Source organism: Salvelinus namaycush, chromosome 24 (assembly GCF_016432855.1).
Source record: "Salvelinus namaycush isolate Seneca chromosome 24, SaNama_1.0, whole genome shotgun sequence".
Taxonomy (NCBI): domain Eukaryota; kingdom Metazoa; phylum Chordata; class Actinopteri; order Salmoniformes; family Salmonidae; genus Salvelinus; species Salvelinus namaycush.
The window spans coordinates 82,837-109,135 of record NC_052330.1 but is presented as its reverse complement, the minus strand read 5'-3'; the positions used below and the strand labels follow the sequence as shown (position 1 = coordinate 109,135).

General features: G+C 42.7%; 1 protein-coding gene across 1 annotated transcript; it reads right to left on the bottom strand.

Annotated features, from left to right (window-relative positions):
* Nucleotides 1-10,758: 10,758 nt before the first annotated feature.
* On the bottom strand, nt 10,759-18,608 carry LOC120019449 (T-cell activation Rho GTPase-activating protein-like). Its single transcript, XM_038962742.1, has 10 exons — nt 18,498-18,608; nt 17,766-17,850; nt 17,013-17,060; nt 16,463-16,511; nt 15,993-16,156; nt 13,943-14,104; nt 13,621-13,730; nt 12,928-13,108; nt 12,561-12,657; nt 10,759-12,372 (listed from the first exon to the last, which is right to left on the bottom strand). The coding sequence occupies exons 2-10, from the start codon at nt 17,790-17,792 to the stop codon at nt 11,135-11,137; spliced, it is 2,076 nt and encodes a 691-aa protein (XP_038818670.1). The 5' UTR covers nt 17,793-17,850; nt 18,498-18,608; the 3' UTR covers nt 10,759-11,134.
* Nucleotides 18,609-26,299: the final 7,691 nt, after the last annotated feature.

Genomic DNA, 26,299 nt, shown 5'->3' with positions numbered 1-26,299 from the left:
CAATTTCTAGAGTGTTTAAAGTTTCACAGAGCACAGAGCTCTCCATCATTGGGGAATAGAACAAATATTACCCAGACTATTACCCAGAACTACCCAGACTCTGCCTAGCGCTGACCATGAACCCACTGACTACTCTGAGATGAGATGGCAGAACCTGCCAGAAGGACGACAGTATCTACAACACTTCACCAATCTGGGCTTTATGGAAGAGTGGCCAGTCGGAAGCAACTCCTTAGAAAAAGTCACATAACAGCACGCCTGGAGTTTGCAAAAAGGCATGTAAAAGACTCTGAAAGCATAAGGCAAAATATTGTGATCTGATGAGACAAAAATGTTACTCTTTGGCCGGAATGCAAAGCACTATGTCTGGAGAAAACCAGGCACAGCTCATCACCCTTCTAACACCATCAATTCCGTGAAGCATGGTGGTGGTAGCATCATGCTATGGGGATGCTTTTCAGCAGCAGGGACTGGGAGACTGATAAGGATAAAATGAACAATGAATGGGGCTAAATACAAGCAAATTCTTGATGAGAACCTGCTTCAGTATGGAAACGACCTAAGACTCGGGCAAAGATTTACGTTTCAACAGGGCAGTGACCCCAAGCATACAGCCAAAGCAAAACGTCATGCCAGGGTAACATTAGCTGGCTAGTAGGGCTACCGTTAGCAGGCTAGTTGGCTAGCAAACTTGCAAGCTGATTTATAACAATAAATTGATAAAGTATTTACTTGTAAGTTGGCTGAGAATAAACCTGCGTCATGAGTGCAAACGTCACACCCCACAAAAAAGGAGTAAAAATTTGCTTCACAAGTCACAGAATAAGCTGGACTCACTGGACTCACTGTGTGCAATAATAGTGTTCAAAGTGATTTTCTTATGACTACCTCATCTCTATACCCCACACATACAATTATCTGTAAGATCTCGCAAAGAACGGCACCTATTGGTAGACGGGTATAAAATGTAAAAGCCCCACTACAAAGATACAGGCGTCCTTCATAACTCAGTTGCCGGAGAAGAAGGAAACAGCTCCGGTATTTCACCATGAGGCCAATTGTGACTCTTAAACAGTTACAGAGTTTAATGGCTGTGATGGGAGAAAACTGAGGATGGATCAACAATATTGTAGTTACTCCACAATACTAACCTAATTGATGGATTGAAAAGAAGGAAGCCTGTACAGAATACAAATATTCTAAAACATTTATCCTGTTTGCAACAACGCACTAAAGGAATACTGCAAAAAATGTGGCAAGCATTTAACTTTTTGTCCTAAATACAAAGTGTTATGTTTGGGGTAAATCCAATACAATCACATTACTGAGCACCACTCTCCATATTTTCAAGAATAGTGGTGGCTGCATAATGTTATGGGTATGCTTGTAATTATTAAGGACTAGGGAGTTTCAGGATTTAAAAAAAGTACAGGCAAAATCCTAGAGGAAACCTGGTTCAGTCTGCTTTCCACCAGACATTGGGAGATGAATATGCCTTTCAGCAGGACAATAACCTAAATCACAAGGCCAAATCTACACTGGAGTTGCTTACCAAGTAGACAGTGAAGTAAACAATACATTTGCAAATATTTTCACTTTGTCATTATGGGGAATTGTGTGTAGATGGGTAATTATTTATTCATTTTTAATCCATTTGTCACGGTAGTCCTCCTCTTCAACCGAAGAGGAGGAGTAGTGATTGAACCAAGGCGCAGCTTTGTAAATTGACATGATTTAATAAAGACACGACAAAACAACTAAGACAGAAAACGAACTAGACTTGAATTAACTAACAAAATAACAAAACGAATGTGTAGACAAACCTAGACATACGAACTTACAATAAAACACGAAGAACGCACGAACAGGGAAAAATAGACTACACAAAAATGACGATCTGCCTCTAATTAAGAGCCATACCAGGCAGCCCTAAACCAACATAGAAACAGACAACATAGAATGCCCACCCAAACTCACGTCCTGACCAACTAACACATACAACAAACTAACAGAAATAGGTCAGGAACGTGACACCATTTTGAATTCAAGCTGTAACATGGCAAAATGTGGAATAAGTCAAGTGGTATGAATACTTTCTGAAGGCATTGTATATTTTGTTTGGGGGCGGATACACTGTAGATGTGAGTTTCATATTGTTTTCACCATGTCAATTCCAGACGGAAATATCAAAGTCTCTGCAATAGTGTGGGGTTTCATAGCGTAGTGTGCCTAGCCATTCACTGTGGGAATGATTCAAGTGCAACAGTCAAGTGCAACCTTTCCCATGATCTAATGGCACTCTATGGTTGAATTCTATCTTTTATATTTGAAATATTTTTCATTCAAATTTTTAAGGTTAACCACATTACTATGATTTTGAGATACAAATACGATATTATAATATTATAAATCAAATCAAATTTTATTGGTCACACACACATGGTTAGCAGATGTTATTGTGAGTGTAGAGAAATGATTGTGCTTCTAGTTCCGACAGTGCAGCAATATCTAACATGTAATCTAACAATTCCACAATAACTACCTAATACACACAAATCTAAGTAAAGGAATGGAATAAGAATATATTCATATAAATATATGGATGAGCAACGACAGAGCGGCATAGGCAAGATTCAATATATGGTATAAAACACGGTATATACATATGAGATGAGTAATGCAAGATATGTACATATTATTAAAGTGACTAGCGATCCATTTATTAAAGTGCCCAATGATTTCAAGTCTGTATGTAGGCAGTAGTCTCACTGTGTTAGTGACGGCTGTTTAACAGTCTGATGGCCTTGAGAAAAAAGTTGATTTTCAGTCTCTGGGTCCCAGCTTTGATGCACCTGTACTGACCTCGCCTTCTGGATGGTAGTGTGGTGAACAGGCAGTGGCTGAATAAATATATTTATTTATTCATATTTGTTTTGATGTTTTTCAGGATTTGTGAAATTGCTCCCGAGAACCCATTTTCATATCAAGCGATATGGGTCGCGGCCCCTAGTTTGGGAACTGCTGCACTAGAACCTGTTGCTGCTGTTTCCACAAGAGAAGGGCTACAATTAGCAGCAATTAGATCATCTGCAACAGTTGTCAGACCTGGGCCCTGACAGTCAATCTCAAAAAGACAAATTAGGACATCCCAGAAGAGATCCAGATGTAAGGGAAACCGATATCAATTTTTACTGGGCTCCACTCATATAGAACACAGACACACACACACACACACACACAGTATTTGGGACCAAAAAATCCAAAATCCATCTGCTCCACAGGGTAATTCAACCTGGCTGTGAATAAAATGAAAGACTAAGCAAGGAGGGTTTCTATGCCATTAAAATATATATTAAATTAGACATACCAATTAGGATATTCAAATCAATAATATAACTAATTGCACTATATGGCAACAATGTGTGGGGTTCGCTTACAAAACAAGAATTTGACAAATGGGAAAAACACCCAATTGAAACCCTGCATGCGGAATTGTGTAAGAACATCCTCAGAGTACAGAGAAAACAATGCATGCGGAGCAGAATTAGGCCAATTCCCTCTTCTGATCAATATCCCAAAAAAGAGCCTCCAAATTGTAGAATCATTTAAAAACGAGTGACCCCCACTGCTACCATTACAAAACCAACAACTGTCAAGAGGGAAAGGGGAGATACCTAGTCAGTTGTACAACTGAATGCATTCAACTGAAATGCGTCTTCCTCATTTAACCCAACCCCTCTGAGGTGACCACAGAGAAGAGTCCCCTCAACCAGCTGGTCCTGGAGCTCAATTCACTAACAACTACCAACCCAAGAAAGCCTCCGGACAGCACTCAGAAAATCTGGCCCAACCAAATTAGCACAAAGCAAAAAGAAAACAATATATCACCTATTGGAAAGAAACCACAAGAAATGTAAGTCATCTTCAACGCTATTTGGCTTTAAACACACAGAACATGGTGGCGGACTATGGCCACTGCAACTGACAGAAAACTGAGGAAAACAGTATGTACAGACTCAATGAGCACAGCCTGGCCATAGACTGGCTGCCCAGAGAGGACAGAGCACTCATTCTGCCCCCCGGAAGAGAGAGACATTGTCTGATCAACTGTGACAGATGTTCTGATATCAGAAATACTTTCTTCCACAAAAGTAATAAAACAACGAAGAATTTGAAAACCTAAATGATGAAAACTAAATGAAATACATACTCTGTGAAAAAAACTAAATGCTGTCGTTTTAGCAGCCAAATATGTGGCTGCCAAACCTGAGGGACGGCCAGTGGGAAGTATAGTGTGATTATTAATATTTGCCTATTCTTTATTATTTGTTGTAATTGCTCTTAATATGAATATCATTATTATTATTTTTGTTTAATTACAAAAAGTCTAGTATATTCCTGTCTTTGATCATCGTCGCTATACCAGTGCATTCGGAAAGTATTCAGACCACAGAAATTGATTCAATAAATGTTTTCCTTCATCAATCTACACACAATACCCCATAATGACAAAGCGAAAACAGGTTTTTAGGAATTTTTGCAAATGTATTACTAATAAAAAACAGAAATACCTTATTTAAATAAGTATTCAGACCCTTTGCTATGAGACTCGAAATTGAGAGGTGCATTCCATTGATAATCCTTTCTACAACTTGATTTGAGTCCACTTGTGGTAAATTCAATTGACTGGACATGATTTGGAAAAGCACACACCTGTCTATATAAGGTCCCACAGTTGACAGTGCATGTCAGAGCAAAAACCAAGCCATGAGGTTGAAGGAATTGTCCATAGAGCTAGACAGAATTGTGACAGAATTGTGTTGAGGCACAGATCTGGGGAAGGGTAACAAAAAATGTCTGCAGCATTGAAGGTTCCCAAGAACACAGTGGCCTCCATCATTCTTAAATGGAAGAAGTTTGGAACCACCAAGACTCTTCTTAGAGCTGGCCGCCCTGCTAAGCAATCGGGGGAGAAGAGCATTGGTCAGGGAGGTGACTCTGACAGAGCTCCAGAGTTCCTCTGTGGAGATGGGAAAACCTTCCAGAAGGACAACCATCTCTGCAGCACTCCACCAATCAGGCCTTTATGGTAGAGTGGCCAGACGGAAGCCACTCCTCAGTAAAAGGCACATGACAGCCCGCTTGGAGTTTGCCAAAAGGCACCTAAAGGACTCTCAGACCATGAGAAACAAGATTCTCTGAAACCAAAATTGAACTCTTTGGTCTGAATGCCAAGTGTCACGTCTGGAGGAAACCTGGCACCATCCCTATGGTGAATCATGGTGGTGGCAGCATCATGCTGTGGGGATGTTTTTCAGCGCCAGGGACTGGAGACTTGTCAGGATTGAGGGAAAGATGAATGGAGCAAAGTACAGAGCGATCTTTGATGAAAACCTGCTCCAGAGCGCTCAGGTCCTCAGACTGGGGCGAAGGTTCACCTTCCAACAGGACAACGACCGTAAGCACACAGCCAAGACAACGCAGGAGTGGCTTCCCAACAAGTCTCTGAATGTCCTTGAGTGGCCCAACCAGAGCCCGGACTTGAACCCGATCGAACATCTCTGGAGAGACCTGAAAATAGCTGTCCAGCGATGCTCCCCATCAATCCTATAGCTTGAGAGGATCTGCAGAGAAGGGAGAAACTCCCCAAATACAGGTGTGCCAAGCTTTTAGCGTCATACCTAAGAAGACTCAAGGCTGTAATCGCTGCCAAAGGTGCTTCAATTAAGTACTGAGTAAAGGGTCTGAATAATTATGTAAATGTGTTTTTTTTATTTTTTATTATACATTTGCTAACATTTCTAAAAACCCATTTTTTGCTTTGTCATTGTGGGGTTTTGTGTTTAGGTTTAGAATAAGACTGTAATTTTCGAATAAGACGGTAACATAACAAAGTGTGGAAAAAGTCAAAGGGGTCTGAATACTTTCCAAATGGCCTGTATATGGATGTGTGGTAACTTGTGTCTGTACAGGATGAACTCTGAATTACTATATGTATATAATGTATTCTAGTCAATGCCAATACGATGTTGCCCATCATAATATGTATATATTTCATGATTCTATTCTTTTACTTTGAGATTTGCGTGTATTGCGTGTATTGTTTTTTTTTGTGAGTGTAGGTGACGTCGGGTCCGGGTGCCGCTACCGGAACAACCAGGGACGCCTCAGCTGGCTCGTCAGGCTTCCATGCCTCAGCCGTTTCGTCAGGTTTACAAGACCCGGTTGCCCCGTCAAGGGTCCGTTGCCGAGTCTACCGAGGATGCCTCAGCTAGCTTGTTCGTTAGGTTCACAAGACTCGGTTGGCTCGGCAGGCTCCCGCGCCTCAGCCGGCTCGTCAGGCTCCCGTGCCTCAGCAGAAGTGACTGGCCCGTTCCTGGTCCTCGGGACCGTCCCTCTGGTGTGCAACTCTCTTTATGTATTTTTATGTAATTGAGTTTAAGGCCTGTTGACGCAACCTAACAAATATCTTAATGAGATCCCTGTGGGTTTGATGTTCTTTCATTCTGACCAGCCAAGGGTACTAAAACCTCCAGTTCTCCTGTTCTGTCAATGAGACAATATGTTTTTGTCTGTTACTTCTCACATTTAGAAAAGTCACCTTGGAGACACCGTGCACATTTTCTGATTATCAATGTTCGTCCACTAACCGATAGTCTTCCCAGATGTGTAATCTTGGGGATTGCAGTTGTTTGATTCCAACATATGTTGTTATTTATTCATTTATTTCTGCTCCAGACTCCAGCGAAGTCATTTAAAAGCATACCCAAACCGTGTGCAAAAATGTATGTGTAGGCAAGTCTACTTCTCCTTTTGGGGTTGCTAGGCCTACTTTTAAGGTTTTGTTTGTGGTAGGCATATACTGTATACTGAATTGACACACTCTGTTTGTGGTACTTGTTGACATTTTACAGCGTTCTAAACATTTTCACTCTGACAAAGAAGCAGCTGTGGTTTCAGAGTGAAGAGAGAACACTAGTCGATGCATCAGTGGCATGAAACCACAGCAACTTGTTTCAAACTTTCTCACTTGGAAAAAAACCTGAATTCAAACAAAAACAAGCATTTTAAATGTTTTTGTTTTGCTCTGCTTTATATGGAGCACAACACCTTTCTTAGCCACAAGACTATATGAAACTGCAACACAAAATGTGCATGTCAACCACAAACAGCATTATCAGTTCTCTAAATGTCCCCAAAAGTGGCAGAAAGCAATCTAAGCCGCATGAAGTAGAGAGGCCAGTTTTATCTAGTAACAAAAACGAAACCACTGTGGTAAAAGTTAACATTGCATAAGATGCTTTGCATTTCAATGCCTTTATTTCATGCCAGTGATTGGTCGCAAAGATGCAAGTTTGTACTAACAGTAATTATCCAATACTTATGGTACACTCTCAATTATCTTTTCAATTAGGTTATCCCTTCGACGTTGTATTTATAAGCTCTCAGGTACGGCAAAGTGAAGATATCACGACATAATTGCACGTTTGTGCTGTGTATATTATCAGCTAAAGTTTTATGCAACCGAAAGTGTTACAACACTGAGCAAATGAGTTAAATCTTCCCTTGGGGAAATATTGTCAGTCAGTGCATTGAGCTACTCCTGCCCTTTTCGGTTGTCAGGGTCATGGGGTCAATATCATAGACAATGTCTCTATGGTCAACATTTACATAAAACAAACTGGTGGAAATAACATGTCAATAATAGACTATGGGAAGCTGTATTGATGTTTGTTGACCTCCTCCCTCACCCTGTCTTCTGTCTGCGTGTACATTGTTAACTGCTGTCTGCCATCATTAAGGGTTGTAAAAGGGTACAGCCTGGTACTATAGTGTCTCTCTGCTCATTAGTCATTTCTGTGGACCGCCATGTTCTCACAGTTATGTAAAAACCAGGACATCTATCCATCCATTAATTCTGTCAATCAGTCAATCTTGCCCACGTTATGTAAGGCTCTATGGCTGCCTTTACACAGCCTGCCCAATTCGGATCTTTTTTTCACTAATTGGTCTTTTGACCAATCAGTTCAGCTCTGAAAAAGATCTGATGTGATTGGTTAAAAGACCAATTAGTGGAAAAAAATATTAGAATTAGGCTGCCTGTCTACACACAGCCATAGTGACTGAGGATGAAAATAACCATGAGTCGTTTGTCTCTTTTCTATTTAAACGATGTTCTGAAACTAAGGCCTTGATTCAATCAGATCAAGCGTGAACCGGCGATAGCCGAAACCCGCATTTGCTGATGTTTCGACGGTGTCGGAGGTGTAACTGCATTGGAGCTGTCAAATCGGTGAGCAGCTGCTCTTGATCATTGTCACAAAGCAACACCCGTTCCACTCGAGATAGAAGTTCACAACGAGAAAGTATAGGCTATATAGAAATAATGACGCTCAAACTGAAAATCATTCAACTAAATAATGAGAATTTCTATCAGCCTAATCGAGGTCTAGATTACATCTCACATTCCAGTGTTCAAACTTGTAAACTTGACTGCATGGGATTTCTCGTAATGCAACTCTGTGCAGCCGATGGCAATGTCCACTTTAGGTATAACGCCAGGAGCCACGTGGTTTTGACAGCTCTAACACAGTTCCACCTCCGACACCGCCAAAACAACCGTTATGCAAGGGTTAGTTAAAGCGGATCTGATTGAATAGAGCCCTAAATGCATCCAGGTACAGTAACTTGGCTGACCCCCTTCTCTGTAGCTTCAATTTCAGCCTCAGCCTGCATCAAGCTAAGTGCTTGATTCCATTGTCTTCTATGGTCAGTATGGCTTATATACTGTATAATGGTTGGGTTCATCATAACCAAACATTGATTTGTCATGTGCTGTATGAATCTACTGTAATGTTATTTTATCATATACTATAACAGGACATTGTCTTGTGTCGGGCGGGGTCACTCCTATGCGATGCTAGTCCCTCAACCATTAGTGCAGACAACTGTTGCGCTATCTGATGCAAGACAATGAACATTAGAAGTGCTTAAGTCTCTGAGGGCTCTAGAAGGCATGATCAATGTCATGAAACACGATATACATACTGCCCACTGTACATGAATTCATATTCTATTCACACTGTCCGTAGAAACTTCCAGAAACAAATGGCATGCATTATGTCTTCGTCCAACTCTCTTTACCAGTCTTTTTTTTATTATTTTCGTTTTAACGAATGTGACGTTTCGGGTGGGCAGTGTGAGGTTCCGAGGCATGATACAAATTTGGCAGCTTTGGGTCCAGAGCCTTAGGTTGGTACACTATTTTTTCATCACAGCTAGCTACTGGTCTAAGAGTCAATATCTGATTTTAGGAAACGAATCATGCTCGTAGTAAATGAATCTAGGAAAGTCTGACAATGAATCCTCCTTGGTGAGAGTAGTCATGAATAAGTAAGGCTTTAATAACCACAGTTAAATTAATACTTTAGTACTTTATGTGAGTCTGTACTGCAGGCAAATGAAAGCCTACTAGAGCTGAACAACATTAATGAATTAGAGACCAACGCTAAGAGAGGAAATCTCTCTCACTAAAAAGTTGAGAGAGGAAGCAGTGGCATCGGATCAGCTTAAGGCATCCGCAACAACGAGCGATTCAGAGAAAAACCAAATCCGTCCACGTGATCAGCTTCTGGCTTCCTCTTTCTCGAGCAGCCAGCCAAAACATACTGTTCTCTCAATGAAGGATGTTCGATGGTGTTGCATAACTGGCCTAGAAAGGAAGGAGCAAGATGGACCTAACTGGTCTAACGCTCACCGCCCCGACCCTTTGAGGCCAACCCAGTTAGTTCCTCATTAATGAGTTCACTAATGGCAGAACTAAGAAAGCAGAATGGCTTATGTAATTATGGGAGCTCATCGCTTACTTACTTACTGACTTTATTGTCCCCATGGGGAAATTTTGTTGCAGTGTCATGTACACGTTTAAATACAAAACAAAATTGACAATACAACTTTCATAACAGTTACATTATTCAAAAATTATAATAATTATAAGAAATAAAAAAATAAAAATATATAATTAAAGACTAGCCTGCTGGCCTTACGGAGTCGATAGGAACATTAGCCCGAGCTATTTAGGAGGGATATCACAGCTGGCACAAATTATTGTCTAGTTGTGTTTTTCCTGCTGAGGGGTGCCCTATACTTGCGCCCAGAGGGGAGTAGTTCAAAGTCCAGGTACAGGGGATGGCTTGGGTCTAACATGATTTTGTGAGCCTTGCGGAGGGCCCTGCCCTTAAAGATCTCATACAGGCCTGTCTGTTTGACTCCAAGTACCTTGCTTGCTGTGGTAATAATCCTTCTCAACATATTTCTCTGGCTGACAGTGCCATTGCCAAACCAACAAACAATACAAAAAGTTCAAATACTCTCAATAAAAGATTTGTAAAACAGAGTCAATATAGTACAGTCTACATTAAAAGATCCCAGCTTTTTGAGAAAGTACAGTCTCTGTTGGCTCTTTTTGTAGATCAGGTCTGTACATTTACTCAACTGAAGCTTATTGTCCAAGAGGACACCCAGATATTTGCATTCCTCTACAATCTCTATGTTCTGACCTCTGATAGATGTTGCAGAGGTAGGTGTTGTACGCTTCCTGAAGTCTATGCATTTGCATTACCACATGGTTGTTTGAGTGGCACTGCATGCTTGAGGATGCAACAACCAATTGATTCTACTCAGAGCTGCAAGGTCACGGGACTTTAGTGCTCCGACCGTAAGAACTGGAGAACAAAGTCACAATGTTACATAAAGGTGCTTTATTGTAGTGGAAGTACAGATGTTGTAGAGTCAAGAAATACAAAAAGACACGGGGAAGAAAACATTTTCACAAATGTATACATTTATGCACAGTACATAGCAGTATATTAACAACAGTAAAACAATGGAAATAATACCAACAATAGCATATTGTTACCCTCTATACCTGCAGATTCAGATTGTGATTATTTACATAGCTTTGCTTGTAGATGAACTAGAGAAGGCGTCGATTTACAAATAGCTTTTCAGGTCAAATATCGTCATTTTGTACTCTGAACAGTACTACTCAGCAAGTCCAACCTAACAGTTGCACGTTTTAATTTGTGTACATTTTAAAGTGAAAAAAGTGAAACACAATGTCTGAAAAAGGCCTTCAAACGTAGGACTCCTTGGTGTAAGAATGCTCCTCGAACACGGGCTGGCTGCACCTCCGTGACACAGTCTCGTGGCGTGACGCTGTCTCGTGGCGTGACAGGGTCTCGTGGCGTGCTCTTGACACGGACTCAGACATCGCTCGCTGGCGGAACCCGACCGAATGCTGCTGGGCTGCAGTGACATCATCACCGTCTATCCCCCGAGAGAAGCAGTCTGTGTATTGATTGACGGGACAGGAGTACAGGAAGTTTGCGTTCATAGAGGCTGGGCGGGACTTCCTGCTGAGAGTGGCAGCGACGGCACTGACAGTCATGGAGCCATAATGCGGTGGGGAGGGCTGAGTCGCACTCTGGACTGCCTGCTCGTACGAAGGGGGCTGGGAGGGCAGTCTGCTGTCCACCTGTAGGAAGACCTCCACCGCAGACAGAGGGCGCTTCTGTCTGAGAGAGGCCTCGGCCACTGGGGCCTCCACCTCACTCTGGGAGTCCTCCTCGAGAGTCCCGCAAGAGAAAGGCTTCTCCTTCTGGTGGTCGCCTTTCTTGAGACTGCCCCTGGCGAAGCCAAAGGCCCCCAGGCTCTTGGTCCTCATCAGGGCTTTACTGTCCACCTTCATGGACACCACTTCCGTCGTGTCTGCCCTCGGGGGCTCTGCCCTGGGTTTGGCGGAGAGGGGAGCATGGCGTGTGGACTGGCCCCTGTGTTGGCAGGCCGGGGATGTCAGCGGCGAGCTGGTGAACAGGGAGACCTCTGATGTGTTGGAGGAGGCGCTCTCCAGGGAGCAGGATGACAGGCATGACGGGTCAAGCTGCCGCCAAGTCATCGTCTGGCTGCCACCGAGTTTGGGGAGAGACAGCGTGGTGGCATGCCTGGTGTTGGTAACACCACATTCTGGGAGCAGGAAGGAGTCATCAGAGATCTGCTTCTTGAGTGGATGCTCCTCAAAGTCCCGCCCCTCCACGGAGAAATCGTCGTTACTACGGGCCAGGCCAATCAGGCTCCTCTTCTCGGCAGAGGTGAAGATGATTGGCTCTGAGCAGCGGCGGTCGAAGTGCTTCTTGTTGGTGAAGGTGTTGGAAGGGATAGAGCCGCATTGCATCCCGCACGCAAAGAGGAGAGATGGGGACGAGCCGCACCTTTCCCCCTCACCCTCTACTTTCGTGGACCCCATACTGTCCCCCTCAGCGTCTGGGTCGTTGCTGTCATACGCAGAATCGTGTTGCTGTGACGACACGGAATCTGAGGAGAAAGAGAACATTGATGAGCTGCCGTGTACAATGTATGATTCCTATTCCCATTGTTCTATTTTGTTTCAAGCCTTTTGAAACATGTTCCCAGAAATCTGTGTTCACAGAATGTTCTTATTTTCTGTGAAAGAATGTGTAGCATTGCAGACAGTCACACCTAAAGCAGCCCAGTTAACTTACCTGAGTTATCCTCTTCGGGATCTCCCAAAAGGCTCAGGATGTCCTCTCCAAAGATGTCACAGCAATGCTCGATCAGAAACTGTGTCAGCTCTATCACCTAAAGGAAACATCACAAAGAACACAAAAGGTTATTATTACTTAGAACAATGGTTGAGTGATTGAAATTAACATTGCTTTAAAGTGTGAAGATTTGGCATTTCCTTTTGCTAAACAACTCAGTCCTGTTTCAGCGCAGACTACAGTAGGATAGAGTTCATAGCAAAACTATAGGCCCACACACAAACACAAACACACACACACAGTTGTTTTCGGTACATGAAAACCACACTGGCAGCTTCAAAGAGTCCAGTCAGAACCGGATTCTCACCTTCTCCACGGTCTGCACGTCTAAGGACATGGTGTCCTTCTGCAGCAGAGTGGGTGCGATGCACAATGCCAAGTTATTGGCGTCCATCTTGTTGGCGTCTGCCCTCTCCATGATGTGATGGAGCACACACAGAATGTTCCGCAGCAGGAGTATGTTAGGTCCTGGTAGCTTGTCTACCACCCTGAGAGTGGAAAGGGAAGGAAGGAGAGAAAGAACAGGAAAAAAATGTAGATCAGTTTGCCGCTCGCAATTTGTTTTTGTAGCTTCTCTTTTTGAGAGGGGGAGAAAACTAAAAAATAAGTGTACACATTGAGGGTAGAGGCACTACTTCCTCATTGTCTGACTCTCTAAAAAACTCAATTGAAAATCTATTCTTTGCAACACCTAAACGGTAATGGTAAAGTAGAGTTTTTTGGGGGGGGTTTTCAACCAAAATGCCTACATTAGTCTTACATTAGCATAACGTTTACGGCTACGGCCTCTCATGTAGGTTTTATATAAGATTATGCCCCACAAGTACGACAGTAATATAGTTCACCAATGGGGATGGCTCAACAGGTGGTACAGTTGCTAACGCTACATTTAGCCTAGCATCAGCTCATTAGTAGTTGGTAGTAACTTGGTAATGGTGCATTAAAAATAAATTCTGATTCTGATTCTAGGTGATTTACTTTTTAATGGCTGGTAGCTTACCTTTTGAGCTCTAAGCTTCTGTGGTGGATGTCCTTAGTCTCCAGGGCCTTCATCCAGGTCTCATACATATCCGACACTAGCAGGCTGCCCGGGAGCTCCTTCAGAAAACTCTGCAATTAGGAGGGAAGGTGTCGGGGGTTAGAACATATTACAGTAGAAGACTGCTGATAAGTAGTAATAGGTGCTAACACACTAACAGGTCTAATTGGAGGTCATAGAGCTGCTTCTCCCTTTGTCTCCCTGCTCCAGGTGGACGGACAGACAGATGGACGGACATGGAAAAGGAAAGGACAAATCAGTGAACAGATGGATGATTCTTTACCTTGAGTAGTCCCACCAGGAGAACCACGGGCAAGGACTCCATCTCCACCTCCGTCCCACTGTCGAGCTGCTCCCTGATGGCCTTCAGGTTCTTACTGTTGCCGTTCTTCCTGAACACCCCCTCTGTGGAGGGGCCTTTCTTGCACAGCAGCACCAATATATCCTGGTGGGGGGAGAGAGGAACGGAGGGAGGAAAAGAGGTCAAACCAGGCTGAGAAATGGCATGAACAAGTCAAACAACCTGCTGTGGATGAGTGTGTGTACATTTTATATATATATACACTATCGTTCAAAAGTTTGGGGTCACTTAGAAATGTCCTTGTTTTTGAAAGAAAATTTGATCAGAAATACACTGTAGACATTGTTAATGTTGTAAATGACTATTGTAGCTGGAAACTGAAGTTGGAAACTTTTATTTCCCTCACCAACTTTAAACATCAACTATCTGAGCAGATAACCGATCGCTGCAGCTGTACATAGTCCATCTGTAAATAGCCCACCCAATCTACCTACCTCATCCCCATACTGTTTTTATTTTATTTACTTTTCTGCTCTTTTGCACACCAGTATCTCTACTTGCACATCATCATCTGCTCATTTATCACTCCAGTGTTAATCTGCTAAATTGCAATTATTCGCTCCTATGGCCTATTTATTGCCTACCTCCTCATGCCTTTTGCACACACTGTATATAGACTTTCTTTTTTCTACTGTGTCATTGACTTGTTTATTGTGTTATTGGCTTGTTTATTGTTTACTCCATGTGCAACTCTGTTGTTGTCTGTGTCACACTGCTTTGCTTTATCTTGGCCAGGTCGCAGTTGCAAATGAGAACTTGTTCAAGTTTATCATTTTAAAAGGCTAATTGATCATTAGAAAACCCTTTTGCAATTATGTTAGCACAGCTGAAAACTGTTGTTCTGATTAAAGAAGTAATACAACTGGCCTTCTTTAGACTAGTTGAGTATCTGGAGCATCAGCATTTGTGGGTTCGATTACAGGCTCAAAATGGCCAGAAACAAAGACCTTTCTTCTGAAACTCGTCAGTCTATTCTTGTTCTGAAAAATGAAGGCTATTCCATGCGAGAAATTGCCAAGAAACTGAAGATCTGATACAACGCTGTGTACTACTCCCTTCATAGAGCAGTGCAAACTGGCTCTAACCAGAATAGAAAGATGAGTGGGAGGCCCCGGTGCACAACTGAGCAAGAGGACAAGTACATTGGTGTCTAGTTTGAGAAACAGACGCCTCACAAGTCCTCAACTGGCAGCTTCATTAAATAGTACCTGCAAAACACCAGTCTCAACTTCAACAGTGAAGAGGCAACTCCGGAATGCTGGCCTTCTAGGCAGAGTTCCTCTGTCCAGTGCCTGTGTTCTTTTGCCCATCTTCATTTTTTATTTTTATTGGCCAGTCTGAGATATGGCTTTTTCTTTGCAACTCTGCCTACCCAGGCCAAACTCGGACGACGCTGGGCCAATTGTGTACCGCCCTATGGGGCTCCCAATCACGGCCGGTTGTGATTCAGCCTGGAATCTACCCAGGGTCTGTAGTGATGCCTCTAGCACTGAGATGCAGTTCCTTAGACCGCTGCACCACTCGGGAGCCCTATATGCTTAAATTATTCTGTGAGGGGTAGGCCAGGGGCAGACTGAGACAGACGGTGCGTTGTGCATGTCAGCTGGAAGTGGAACATTACATAGATTCAATCTGCGGTTGGGTTGCAGACAAGCAGGTCCTTAGCAACCATTACCAAGTGCTTTGGTAACTAACTGCACTTATTAGTAACAATTGAATGGCCTGATTGATCAAGTGCCCTAGTCAATAAACCCTTTGAGCTAAACACCTTGGTAGAATGAGGTGCAGATCAAATCAATAGCTGTCACTACGATTCATTACAGCTGTCTATTCTTTCTCACTCAATCCCCACAGTCCCACACCTTGTACAAATTATGAAAATCTGACAAAGATAATACAGAACAAAGATATTACAGAACAAAGATATTACAGAATAAAGATAGTTGTGGTACAGTTTGGTAGATTGACATACTGTGATAGGCTTCGGAAGAGTCCCGTCCTCTGGGCAGGTCTTGGAGAGAGACTGTCCAAACAGATGGCTCTTGGAGTCTGTGTCTGGACGGGAGGACATGCTGGTGAGGGTGGAGCTTCTCCTCAACTTCCTCAAGATGCCCCACTTACTGTTGCTACCATTTTCTGTTACGAAAGAAGCCAAACATTTAGGCAATTTGTGTAGGTATAGCATACACTATTATAAAGGGTTACGGTGTACTAATAGCATTCATGAGAAAGACTGTGAGTGTGAGAGAGAGAGATAAACACATGATATAAGTTGATGTTCTTGTTTTAGCTTGACATTCACACGGATCATTGGTGTGTCCTGTTTCTCTCTCTCTCCTACGGTTTGAATTATTTTCTCTGTCTAAGTTGGCACACACATATATACACACTGTGGGCCCTTAACCAACCTTGTGGTACAGAGATGTTGTTTTTCAAACTCACCAATGGGCTGTGTTACACAGCTGGGCACGGCGGGGATCTTTGTGTCACTCTGGAAATGCAAAACAGGAGATGTAATCATGAGCATGTATGAGGAACATGTGGCAGGGGAGCCACACCCTCTGTTTGCATGCCTGTTTCCTGTGAAGGTGCGGGGTGGTAAATGATCTAACCCGCCCCCTCTCCCTCCTCCTCTCCCTCCCCAATCACCCAAACAATTTACCCTTCAATAACACCCATCAAAAAAGCCCACCACTTTCAAACTAATGTCCCCTCAAGAACACCACAAGGTCCTCCACTTGAAGGAAACAACACAAACCCTCCTTAAAAAAGCACAATCACTGTACAGTATCAATAAACTGTTACAATGCATACACTTGTGTTATAAGCGCTTCTGTTTGATAAACAGATTGCAGCGGTCTGAATTCCCCCATAAACCCTCAAAAAGAAGCCTCATATAACCTCATACAAGGTGTTTCTCCCCAACACATGTTGAACCAGAACAGTTGACACATGGATGAAAGAAGCAGAAAGTGTACTGTACAGAACTCACATCAAGCAAAAACTTGATAGAAGGCTCCATGCCCACTCCTGTTTTAGCCTGAAACGAAGAGAGAGAGATTATTATGTATAGTGCAGATGAAAGTTGTGACTCCTTCCGGAAGCAATTATACTACATATTAGGCAAAGGTCAATGTGTGCTCATTCCAATTCTATAAGTACAATTTGAATGGTGTCAAACAAAAGCCTATTATGCTTGAATGGCGCTGCAAAAGAATGTCCGATACTCCGTCTTTACTGATGGTGGCGCTTTATAGAGGTAATATGCCTCTTCAGAGCCTTAAGAGCCATCAACATGAGAGCAAGAGATAGAATGCAAGTCAATGCTCTAAATTGGCTGTATACGGTGCAATACAATGATATCTTGATATCAATGACCGAGCTAAACACTGGTATCTCGATATCAAGGACTGGCTGGACACAGGTGAAAGTATAACCATCGCTTCTACAGTATCTGCCATCACCGCCTTTGGTAACAAGAATCTGGGTGATGTATCAGGGACTATGACTACAGTCTACAAAGTATGCGCTATGGTAATAAAGTTCACCGTTTTCTTCTCTGTTTCAGGTGTTCTGATAGCTGGTTCTGTAAATTTAGCACACTGGAGAGTAGGATAAAGCTGCATCCAAAATGGCATCCTGTTCCCTATAGTGCACTACTTACCCTATGGGCCCAGGTCAAAAGTAGTGCACTGTATAGGGAAATAGGTTGCCATTTGGGACATGGCCTAAGCGATAGACTTACTGTGATACTGCCGCTCAGCACCTTCATCAGGACACTTGGGGCTGGTGTGGTAGAACCTGCCCTTTCTTTTGCTGCTTTAATCTTCCTGGAATGAGGAAAATACATACATCAAATATATATGTCTATATACAAATACTTCACTGATCTCCAGTCAGTCCCTAGTTATTCTCGCGAGCCATAATAGAGAGTGACTACTCCCTAGTTAGATGGATGTTGTCGTACATGTGGTCTCTACACAACCGCTCTCTGTATGTGTCAAAAGGGTGTGTTTGCCGTTGTGTGTGTGCATGCGTGCACGCGTGCGTGTGTGTGAGTGTGTTGCGGGGTGTGTTCTAAAAGAGGATCAAATGGATATTCTGAATATGATCAAATCTTAACTTGAATATGAGTGAAAAGAATGATAACCATTAACAATTGTGTGACAGAACAGAATGTTGGAACTATATTCTATATTGAACTATAAGTTCTGACATAATGAAGAATATTGTAATATTCACTAAAATACAGTTCCCATCTCCAACACAGGTATGCTTATAATACTAATTCTATTCACAGTCCTTCAATAATTATTATATCTAATTGAATGACATTAGCAGTACAGTCCCATTGATACTGCAAGTTATTACACATAATGCCTATCTTCATATAGTATAATATGGTACAACCCAGTAACCCATTATGGCTCAATCAAGTGGCATTTGTATTATATATGGAGATAATAGTAGTGTTTACCTGTGAAGAGTATCCAACCAGCGTTCTTTTACCTCAGGTGAGCTGCAGGCAAAATAACAGCATGGGAGTTACTAATCCACAGTGAAAGAGGAACGAAGCAAACACACGGATGGACAGACAGACTGACTAAAGAGACACAGCACGCCTTCTGGCTCTTTTAACTAGAGCGATGGAAACTCTAGCTCAGTCATGGGGACAGGAAGCAGTGTCATGGCGGCCCCGACCAAAACACCTTCCACTTCCTCTATGTGTTGGGGCTGTTGCTGTTGTCGCCATGTGGAAAGAGACATGAGGTAGACTCTAACTTAAACTAACCCTCACTCACCTGTATAGATGATAGTAAAAGTGCATATTTTGTATTTATTTTTCCCGGGTCTATTCTTTCATCTTTGGTTGTGCCTACATTTTGATTACAGACACTATACGGATAGACCAGCTCATATACTGTTGGTGCTTACTGGTAATCTGTAATGCAATAAACTGTTGAACCACAGACTCTAAGAATGACTCTAGCCAACAACGTTCTAACAGTCTTATTTGACTGTTTGCTTGAGAAGAAACTGTGGGAGTCCATGACTCAGACCCCAGTAACATGACTAAATGACCCATATCTACACCAACGAGGGATAGCTATTATTACTGATCAAAACAGACACTCATTGTTATTCAATCACTATTCCATTCCCGTTCAATTGTTTTATTCAATGTGGTGTCTGTTTGTCTATTTGTGACCATTTCAACACTCCCTCTATATTTCAAAGACAGTCTTCCTGATAAAGTCCAGTGCTGTAAAGCCCCTGACATGTGATCCTAGGTCTGGTGGTCAGCTTCAACACTTCCTCTTTCACCAGCCGTTATCTTGTGATGGTGTAGACTGTTCTCATTTCCCTATTTCATTTATAATCTTATGGAAACCATCCAAACCAGGTCCAATGCAGCTGTTTTTATCTCAATATGAAATAATTTCTGGGTAACAGTAAAGTACCTTACTATGATTAAAAGGGTCAAAAAGAAACAACAATAGCTTCTTGGCAAAGGGCAATTTCTCAAGCCAGAATGTTGAATGGGGAGGGGAAAACGGAAAGTTTGCTGTTATTGACAGAGAGGCTCGGAACTCTGTTTCTTATTGGTCTATTAACTAATTTACCGAATAGTGATGTCACCATTCAAGGCCAAAACTCCATCCCACCAAAACAGGCTGAAATTTCAGGGGGACTTTTCAAACAGCTCTTACACTAGAAGGATATTATCATAATTTTCACAAATTCACAATAATATTCCAACCTCATAGTGTGTAAATATATATAAAACACAAAAATCACGTTTTTGACTGCACTGGGCCTTTAAGAAACTCAATATGTTTTTAGGTCAATCCAAGGATACATATGGCTTTAGCTTGTGCACAGTATATCTCCCAGGACAACCAAATGGGTCAAACTTTACTTGAAGGAACAGTTCATATGAATCATGAATTTGAATTATGGATGTTAGAGTTAGGTTGACTCCATTATCCTCACACTGTAATAGCCTTTCTCTGAAATGCCAGTAAACTGAATGTACTGCTCAGTAGTGGCTAACCTTTAACCAAGTCATTGTTCAGTAATGTCAGTAGTGAGAAAACAAAGAGAAACTTGACTTGTTATTTGTTGTCTACGTGGAGAACGAAGAGTGAGAGATGTTTCTCATTGAGTTAACATTTGTGCGTGTGTGTGTGTGTGTGTGTGTGTGTGTGTGTGTGTGTGTGTGTGTCTGCCTGAGTATCTGTGTGTGTGTGTGTGCACATGTATGAGTATGCACTCATGTATGCACACAGAGGATGGCTGTTGCTCACTGGAAGGACACCACACAGAAGGCAAGGGGCCAGGCCAGGACCAGGGACGTCCTGAGGTCAATCTCTCCCCCTCCTCCCTCTTCCTCCTCAAAGCCATAAAGCCACAGATCTTCCAGACTCACCCTGTGCTTCAGACGGTAGCTAGCACTGGACCTAAATATGAGAGAAAGAGAGAGAGAGAAAGAGAGAGAGAGAAAGAGAGAAAGAGAGAAAGAAAGAAAGAAAGAAAGAAAGAGAGAGATAAAGAAAGAGAGAGAGAGAGAAAGAGAGAGAAAGAGAGAAAGAGAGAAAGAGAGAGAGAGAGAGAGAGAGAGAGAGAGAGAGAGAGAGAGAGAGAGAGAGAGAGAGAGGATTACGTGATCATGGATGGTATATGAGGGCTAGCAGGTTGAGGACTGTATCTCAGCTCATCAAGCCGAGAAACCTGCATGATCCACTTCTCTATCCCAATGGTTGCTATAGGTACTAATGTATTCCTCATTATTGTCATCTATTTCTAAATCAATGATTGTTTGCTTATCCCTCAGAAACAGGAAATGATCTGATTTCTCTCTCTTTACGAATGCATTGTGTTCCATGATCAGCTTCCTGTGTCTGTCTGTCTACTTGTCAGCTCGTGAGTAGTAAGGCACTCGCTCAAGGCCTAGTTCACCACTTTTGATTAGCTACAATGTTGAAACTGTCACCTTGTCGCGTGTGGATCCATAGACCCACACACTTACTGTAGGCCTTGTTGAGGGAACGTGATCTTGTGTAAAGCCTAGCATCAACTGTAATTGAGGATCTGTCTTCAGTCACAAGTGTGATGTCAGAACAGCCTCAATTTGTCGGGGCATGGACTCTACAAGGTGTCGAACGCGTTCCACAGGCATGCTGGCCCATGTTGACTCCAATGCTTCCACAGTTGAGTCAAGTTGGCTGGATGTCCTTTGGGTGGTGGACCATTCTTGAACTGCGTTGCAGTTCTTGACACAAACCGGTACGCCTGGCACCCTATTCCCTCCATATGAGCTGGGCTATATAGATTACCACTTAGGATGCAGAATTAATGGAGGGTGGGAAGGAGAAGAGAGAGTAAAGGACTTTGGGGAGAGGAAATGGAGGTTAATCAGTTCTGCTCTCTGAAGGCAAAACTCAGACAATCTATGTGGTGTCTGTGTGTGTTCCTATACAGACAGTATATATAAACTCAGCAAAAAAAAGAAACCTCCTCTGCATTTATTTTCATCAAACTTAACATGTGTAAATATTTGTATGAACATAACAAGATTCAACAACTGAAACATAAACTGAACAAGTTCCAGAGACATGTGACTAACAGCAATGGAATAATGTGTCCCTGAACAAAGGGGGGGTCAAAAGTAACAGTCAGTATATGGTGTGGCCACCAGCTGCATTAAGTACTGCAGTGCATCTCCTCCGCAAGGACTGCACCAGATTTGCCCGTTCTTGCTGTGAGATGTTACCTCACTCTTCCACCAAGGCACCTGCAAGTTCCCGGACATTTCTGGTGGGAAATGCCCTAGCCCTCACCCTCCGACCCAACGGGTCCCAGATGTGCTAAATGGGATTGAGATCCGGGCTCTTCGCTGGCCATGGCAGAACACTAACATTCCTGTCTTGCAGGAAATCACACACAGAACGAGCAGTATGGCTGGTGGCATTGTCATGCTGGAGGGTCATGTCAGGATGAACCTGCAGGAAGGGTACCACATGAGGGAGGAGGATGTCTTCCCTGTAACGCACAACGTTGAAATTGCCTGCAATGACAACAAGCTCAGTCCGATGATGCTTTGACACACCGCCCCAGAGCATGACGGACCCTCCACATCCAAATCGATCCCGCTCCAGGGCTCGGTGTAACACTCATTCCTTCGACGATAAACGCAAATCCGACCATCACCCCTTGTGAGACGAAACTGCAACTCGTCAGTAAAGTGCACTTTTTGCCAGTCCTGTCTGGTCCAGCGACGGTGGGTTTGTGCCCATAGGCGACGTTCTGGTCGGTGATGTCTGGTGAGGACCTGCCTTACAACAGGCCTACAAGCCCTCAGTCCAGCCTCTCTCAGCCTATTGCGGACAGTCTGAGCACTGATGGAGGGATTGTGCGTTCCTGGTGTAACTCGGGCAGTTGTTGTTGCCAGCCTGTACCTGTCCCGCAGGTGTGATGTTCGGATGTACCGATCCGGTGCAGGTGTTGTTAACACATGGTCTGCCACTGCAAGGACGATTAGCTGTCCATCCCGTCTCCCTGTAGTGCTGTCGCAGGTGTCTCACAGTACGGACATTGCAATTTATTGCCCTGGCCACATCTGCAGTCCTCATGCCTCCTTGCAGCATGTCTAAGGCACGTTCACGCAGATGAGCAGGGACCCTGGGCATCTTTCTTTTAGTGTTTTTCAGAGTCAGTAGACAGGCCTCTTTAGTGTCTTAAGTTTTCACAACTGTGACCTTAATTGCCTACCGTCTGTTAGCTGTTAGTGTCTTACCGACCGTTCCACATGTGCATGTTCATTAATTGCTTATGGTTCATTGAACAAGCATGGGAAACAGTGTTTAAACCCTTTACAATGAAGATCTGTGAAGTTATTTGGATTTTTATGAATTATCTTTGAAAGACAGTGTCCTGAAAAAGGGACGTTTCTTTTTTTGCTGAGTTTATGTGTTGGTTTGTGTTCTTATCATGTTCCATATCTTACTTGAGCATGGTGATTGCGATCACGTCGCTGAAGAGGAAGAGTTGTCTCCTTCTGGTCTTCATGCCTTCTGTGATCTGAACACAGGCGTCCAGGACCAGCTCCGCATTCTCACTGCTAAGACCCAGGACGAAAGGGCATTGCTCCACCGACACCCAGCACGGAGCCTCCTCCCTAAGGTAGAGAGAGTGGGGGTCAGAACTATGGAGGAACTATGTTTGTGTGCCTGCATGGTGCGTGTATTTAAGGGTCAGTTTTCGCCATATGACCACTATTCAGATCGACAGTATTTTTATGCTTTATTTAGACAGCACAGAAGTAAATGGGAATGAGGAAAGGAGGACACAGGGATTGAACCCCGATCTCCGGTGGGGAGGCACGAATGTAACAGCACTGGGTGTGTTAACACTACTGAACATGGGCTTTACACAGGTTTTCATTACTGAGAGGTTGTTGTGATGTATACTGGAAATTGTATCACATATTTCCCAATGGACAAAAATGGTTATGACAATTTCAACCAAATTTGCCCCGTTTTGTCCACTTGGTTGTTTTAGGGCCAGCAACAGATGAAACTATTGTGTATGGTAATGTATAAAGAGAACACATTTAAAAATATGCACAGCCACATCCAACAGGACAGAAGAACGTATCAAAGAAAACAAATTGTATCAGCAAATCTGGTATGCTCCTATGGAGACTTAATTAGACACAAAGACAATGTTTCGGATAACCTGACGAAGATCCAACTTGAATCAAAAAGTTGGCTTTTGTGTGTGTCTGATTAAATCACCATGGGAGCATACCAGAGTGCAGACATTTATTTTTTCTTGAACTTAGACAGAATGAGATGACCACTTATGCAAAACGTAGAGCAAATACATATTGAGCCAATGCAATTATCTTCATATTGGTGTAACGATGTGCGCTGAGTCGGGAAGCAAGTTCAGGGAGTGAGTGAGTGCTTTAATAAATAAATACAACACAAAACAAGAAACACGAACAGCACACAGACAAGAAACAGAAACAATAACGCCTGGGGAAGGAACCAAAGGGAGTGACATATATAGGGAAGGTAATCAGGGAGGTGATGGAGTCCAGGTGAGTCTGATGCACGTAACGATGGTGACAGGTGTGCGCCATAACGAGCAGTCTGGTGACCTAGAGGCCGAGCACACATGACAATTGGCTTCCAGCCTGTTGATATGACTCTCACAAGGGCATGTTGTATGAAATCTATAAAAAGGATATCAAATGCATTTAAGGACTTTGGAATGGTGTGTGGCTTTGAACGACAGTTTTCGTATTAAAGTTTGTTATTTTATATTACACATCAGATGAGGTTAGAACTCTCACCTCCCTCACACTCAAACACCCTTCTCAGTTTCCCTCTGACCTTTATACCTTTTTCTTGCCTCCCACAATCATTATTTAACAATAAAGACGTTGCTTGTTCTATCTCACGGAAAACAAGTAGCAATTAACATTTTACAATGTTGTTAATCTTCTTGAGAAATATATTCACTCATTACATAATGTTTTACAGTATAAACTAAAACATTCAGTATCATTCCCATGCTTTGTGCATTTATGGAAAACGTATAAGTTATGGCTAACTACTATTTATCTTTTATGAACATGAAGTAAATAGCATTAGAGAAATGGTTTTGAGAATTCACATTGTATTCTATGTGGAACTTATGTCTTCATGTCCCTCTTTCAATGTGTTTTTTGTACAGATATTCAAATCGATATCACAGAGGGACTCTCCGACCTACTTGGCCTTACCACAACAGTGCCTACACGACATCACTACTTAGCATACTTCAACATTATCAGCATAGGCTTACAGATCATATTTCCATGTCTGATATGTTCTACGTCAAAGACGCTTGTCCCACCCACTGTAGTGAAACTAGCATCCTCCGCCCCCTCACTGTAGCTTAGGGTTCACTTGCTTGAGTGTTGAACGGGTGGGAGTGTGACGTCTCTGATGAAGTTAAGTTGTCTGGTTGGAGTGGACTCCCCCACCTGTCCGTTTGTAGCCGTGGTGGTCTTGGTGTGAACTACTGTTGGGGCTGATCAAAGACTGATTTTTATTCCAGACATCATTCAGTCATATGGAAAATTACATAAATGAATCCACGTGATGAAACCATATATATTGTCATAACACTATACTTTATGAAAGGGTTTATAAGTATTTTTATAAACTGTTCATTTTTTGTATAGTTTATAAATTGTTTAAAAAAACATTTGTAAAACATTGGTTGAATTTGAGATGGTATGGATGGGTAGTGTCAATGGTGTAAAGTACTTAAGTAAAAATACTTGAAATTACTACCTAAGTAGTTTTTTGGGGTATATATTTTTGTATTTTTACTATTAATATATATTTTTACCACTTTTCTCCCCAATTGGTAGTTGTTACAGTCTTGTCCCATCGCTGCAACTCCCCTACGGACTCAGGAGAGGTGAAGGTCAGAACCATGCATCCACTAAAACACAACCCTGCTAAGCTGCAGTGCTTCTTGACACTGCTCGCTTAACCCGGATGCCCGACGCACCAATGTGTCGGAGGAAACACCGTCCAGCTGGTGACCAAAGTCATCTTGTAGCCACCCGGCCCGCCACAAGGAGTCGCTAGAATGCGATGGGACAACGAAAACGCGGCTGGCCAAACCATTCCCTAACCCGGATGACGCTGGGCCAATTGTGCGCCGGCTCGTGGGTCTCTCGGCCACGGCCGGCTGTGACACAAACTGGGATCAACAACCTTAGACCGCTGCACCACTCAGAAGGCCCTACTATTTATATTTGACAACTTTTTACGTTACTTCACTACATTCCTAAAGAAAATAAATGTACTTTTTACCCCATACCCAGAAGTATTCGTTACATTTTGAATGCTTAGCAGGACAGAAATTGACAAAATAATGCACTTTTACAAGAGAACATCCCTGGTCATCCATACTGCCGCTGTTCAGGTTGAATCACATGCGTCGTTTGTAAATTATGTCTGGTTGTTGGAGTGTGCCCCTGGCTATCTGGAAATAAAAAATAAAATAGTGGCGTCTGGTTTACTTAATATAAGTAATTTTACTTTTGATACTTACATTTTAAACCAAATAATTTCTCAATTAGTAGTTTACTGGGTGACTTTCACTTGTCATTTTTCCACTACTGGGTAGTGTTCGATATGAGAAGAAAAAAAAAATGGGTATAGTTGTCAGCAACCAGTTGTCAAAGTACTGTATTAATGTGAGCCACATTAG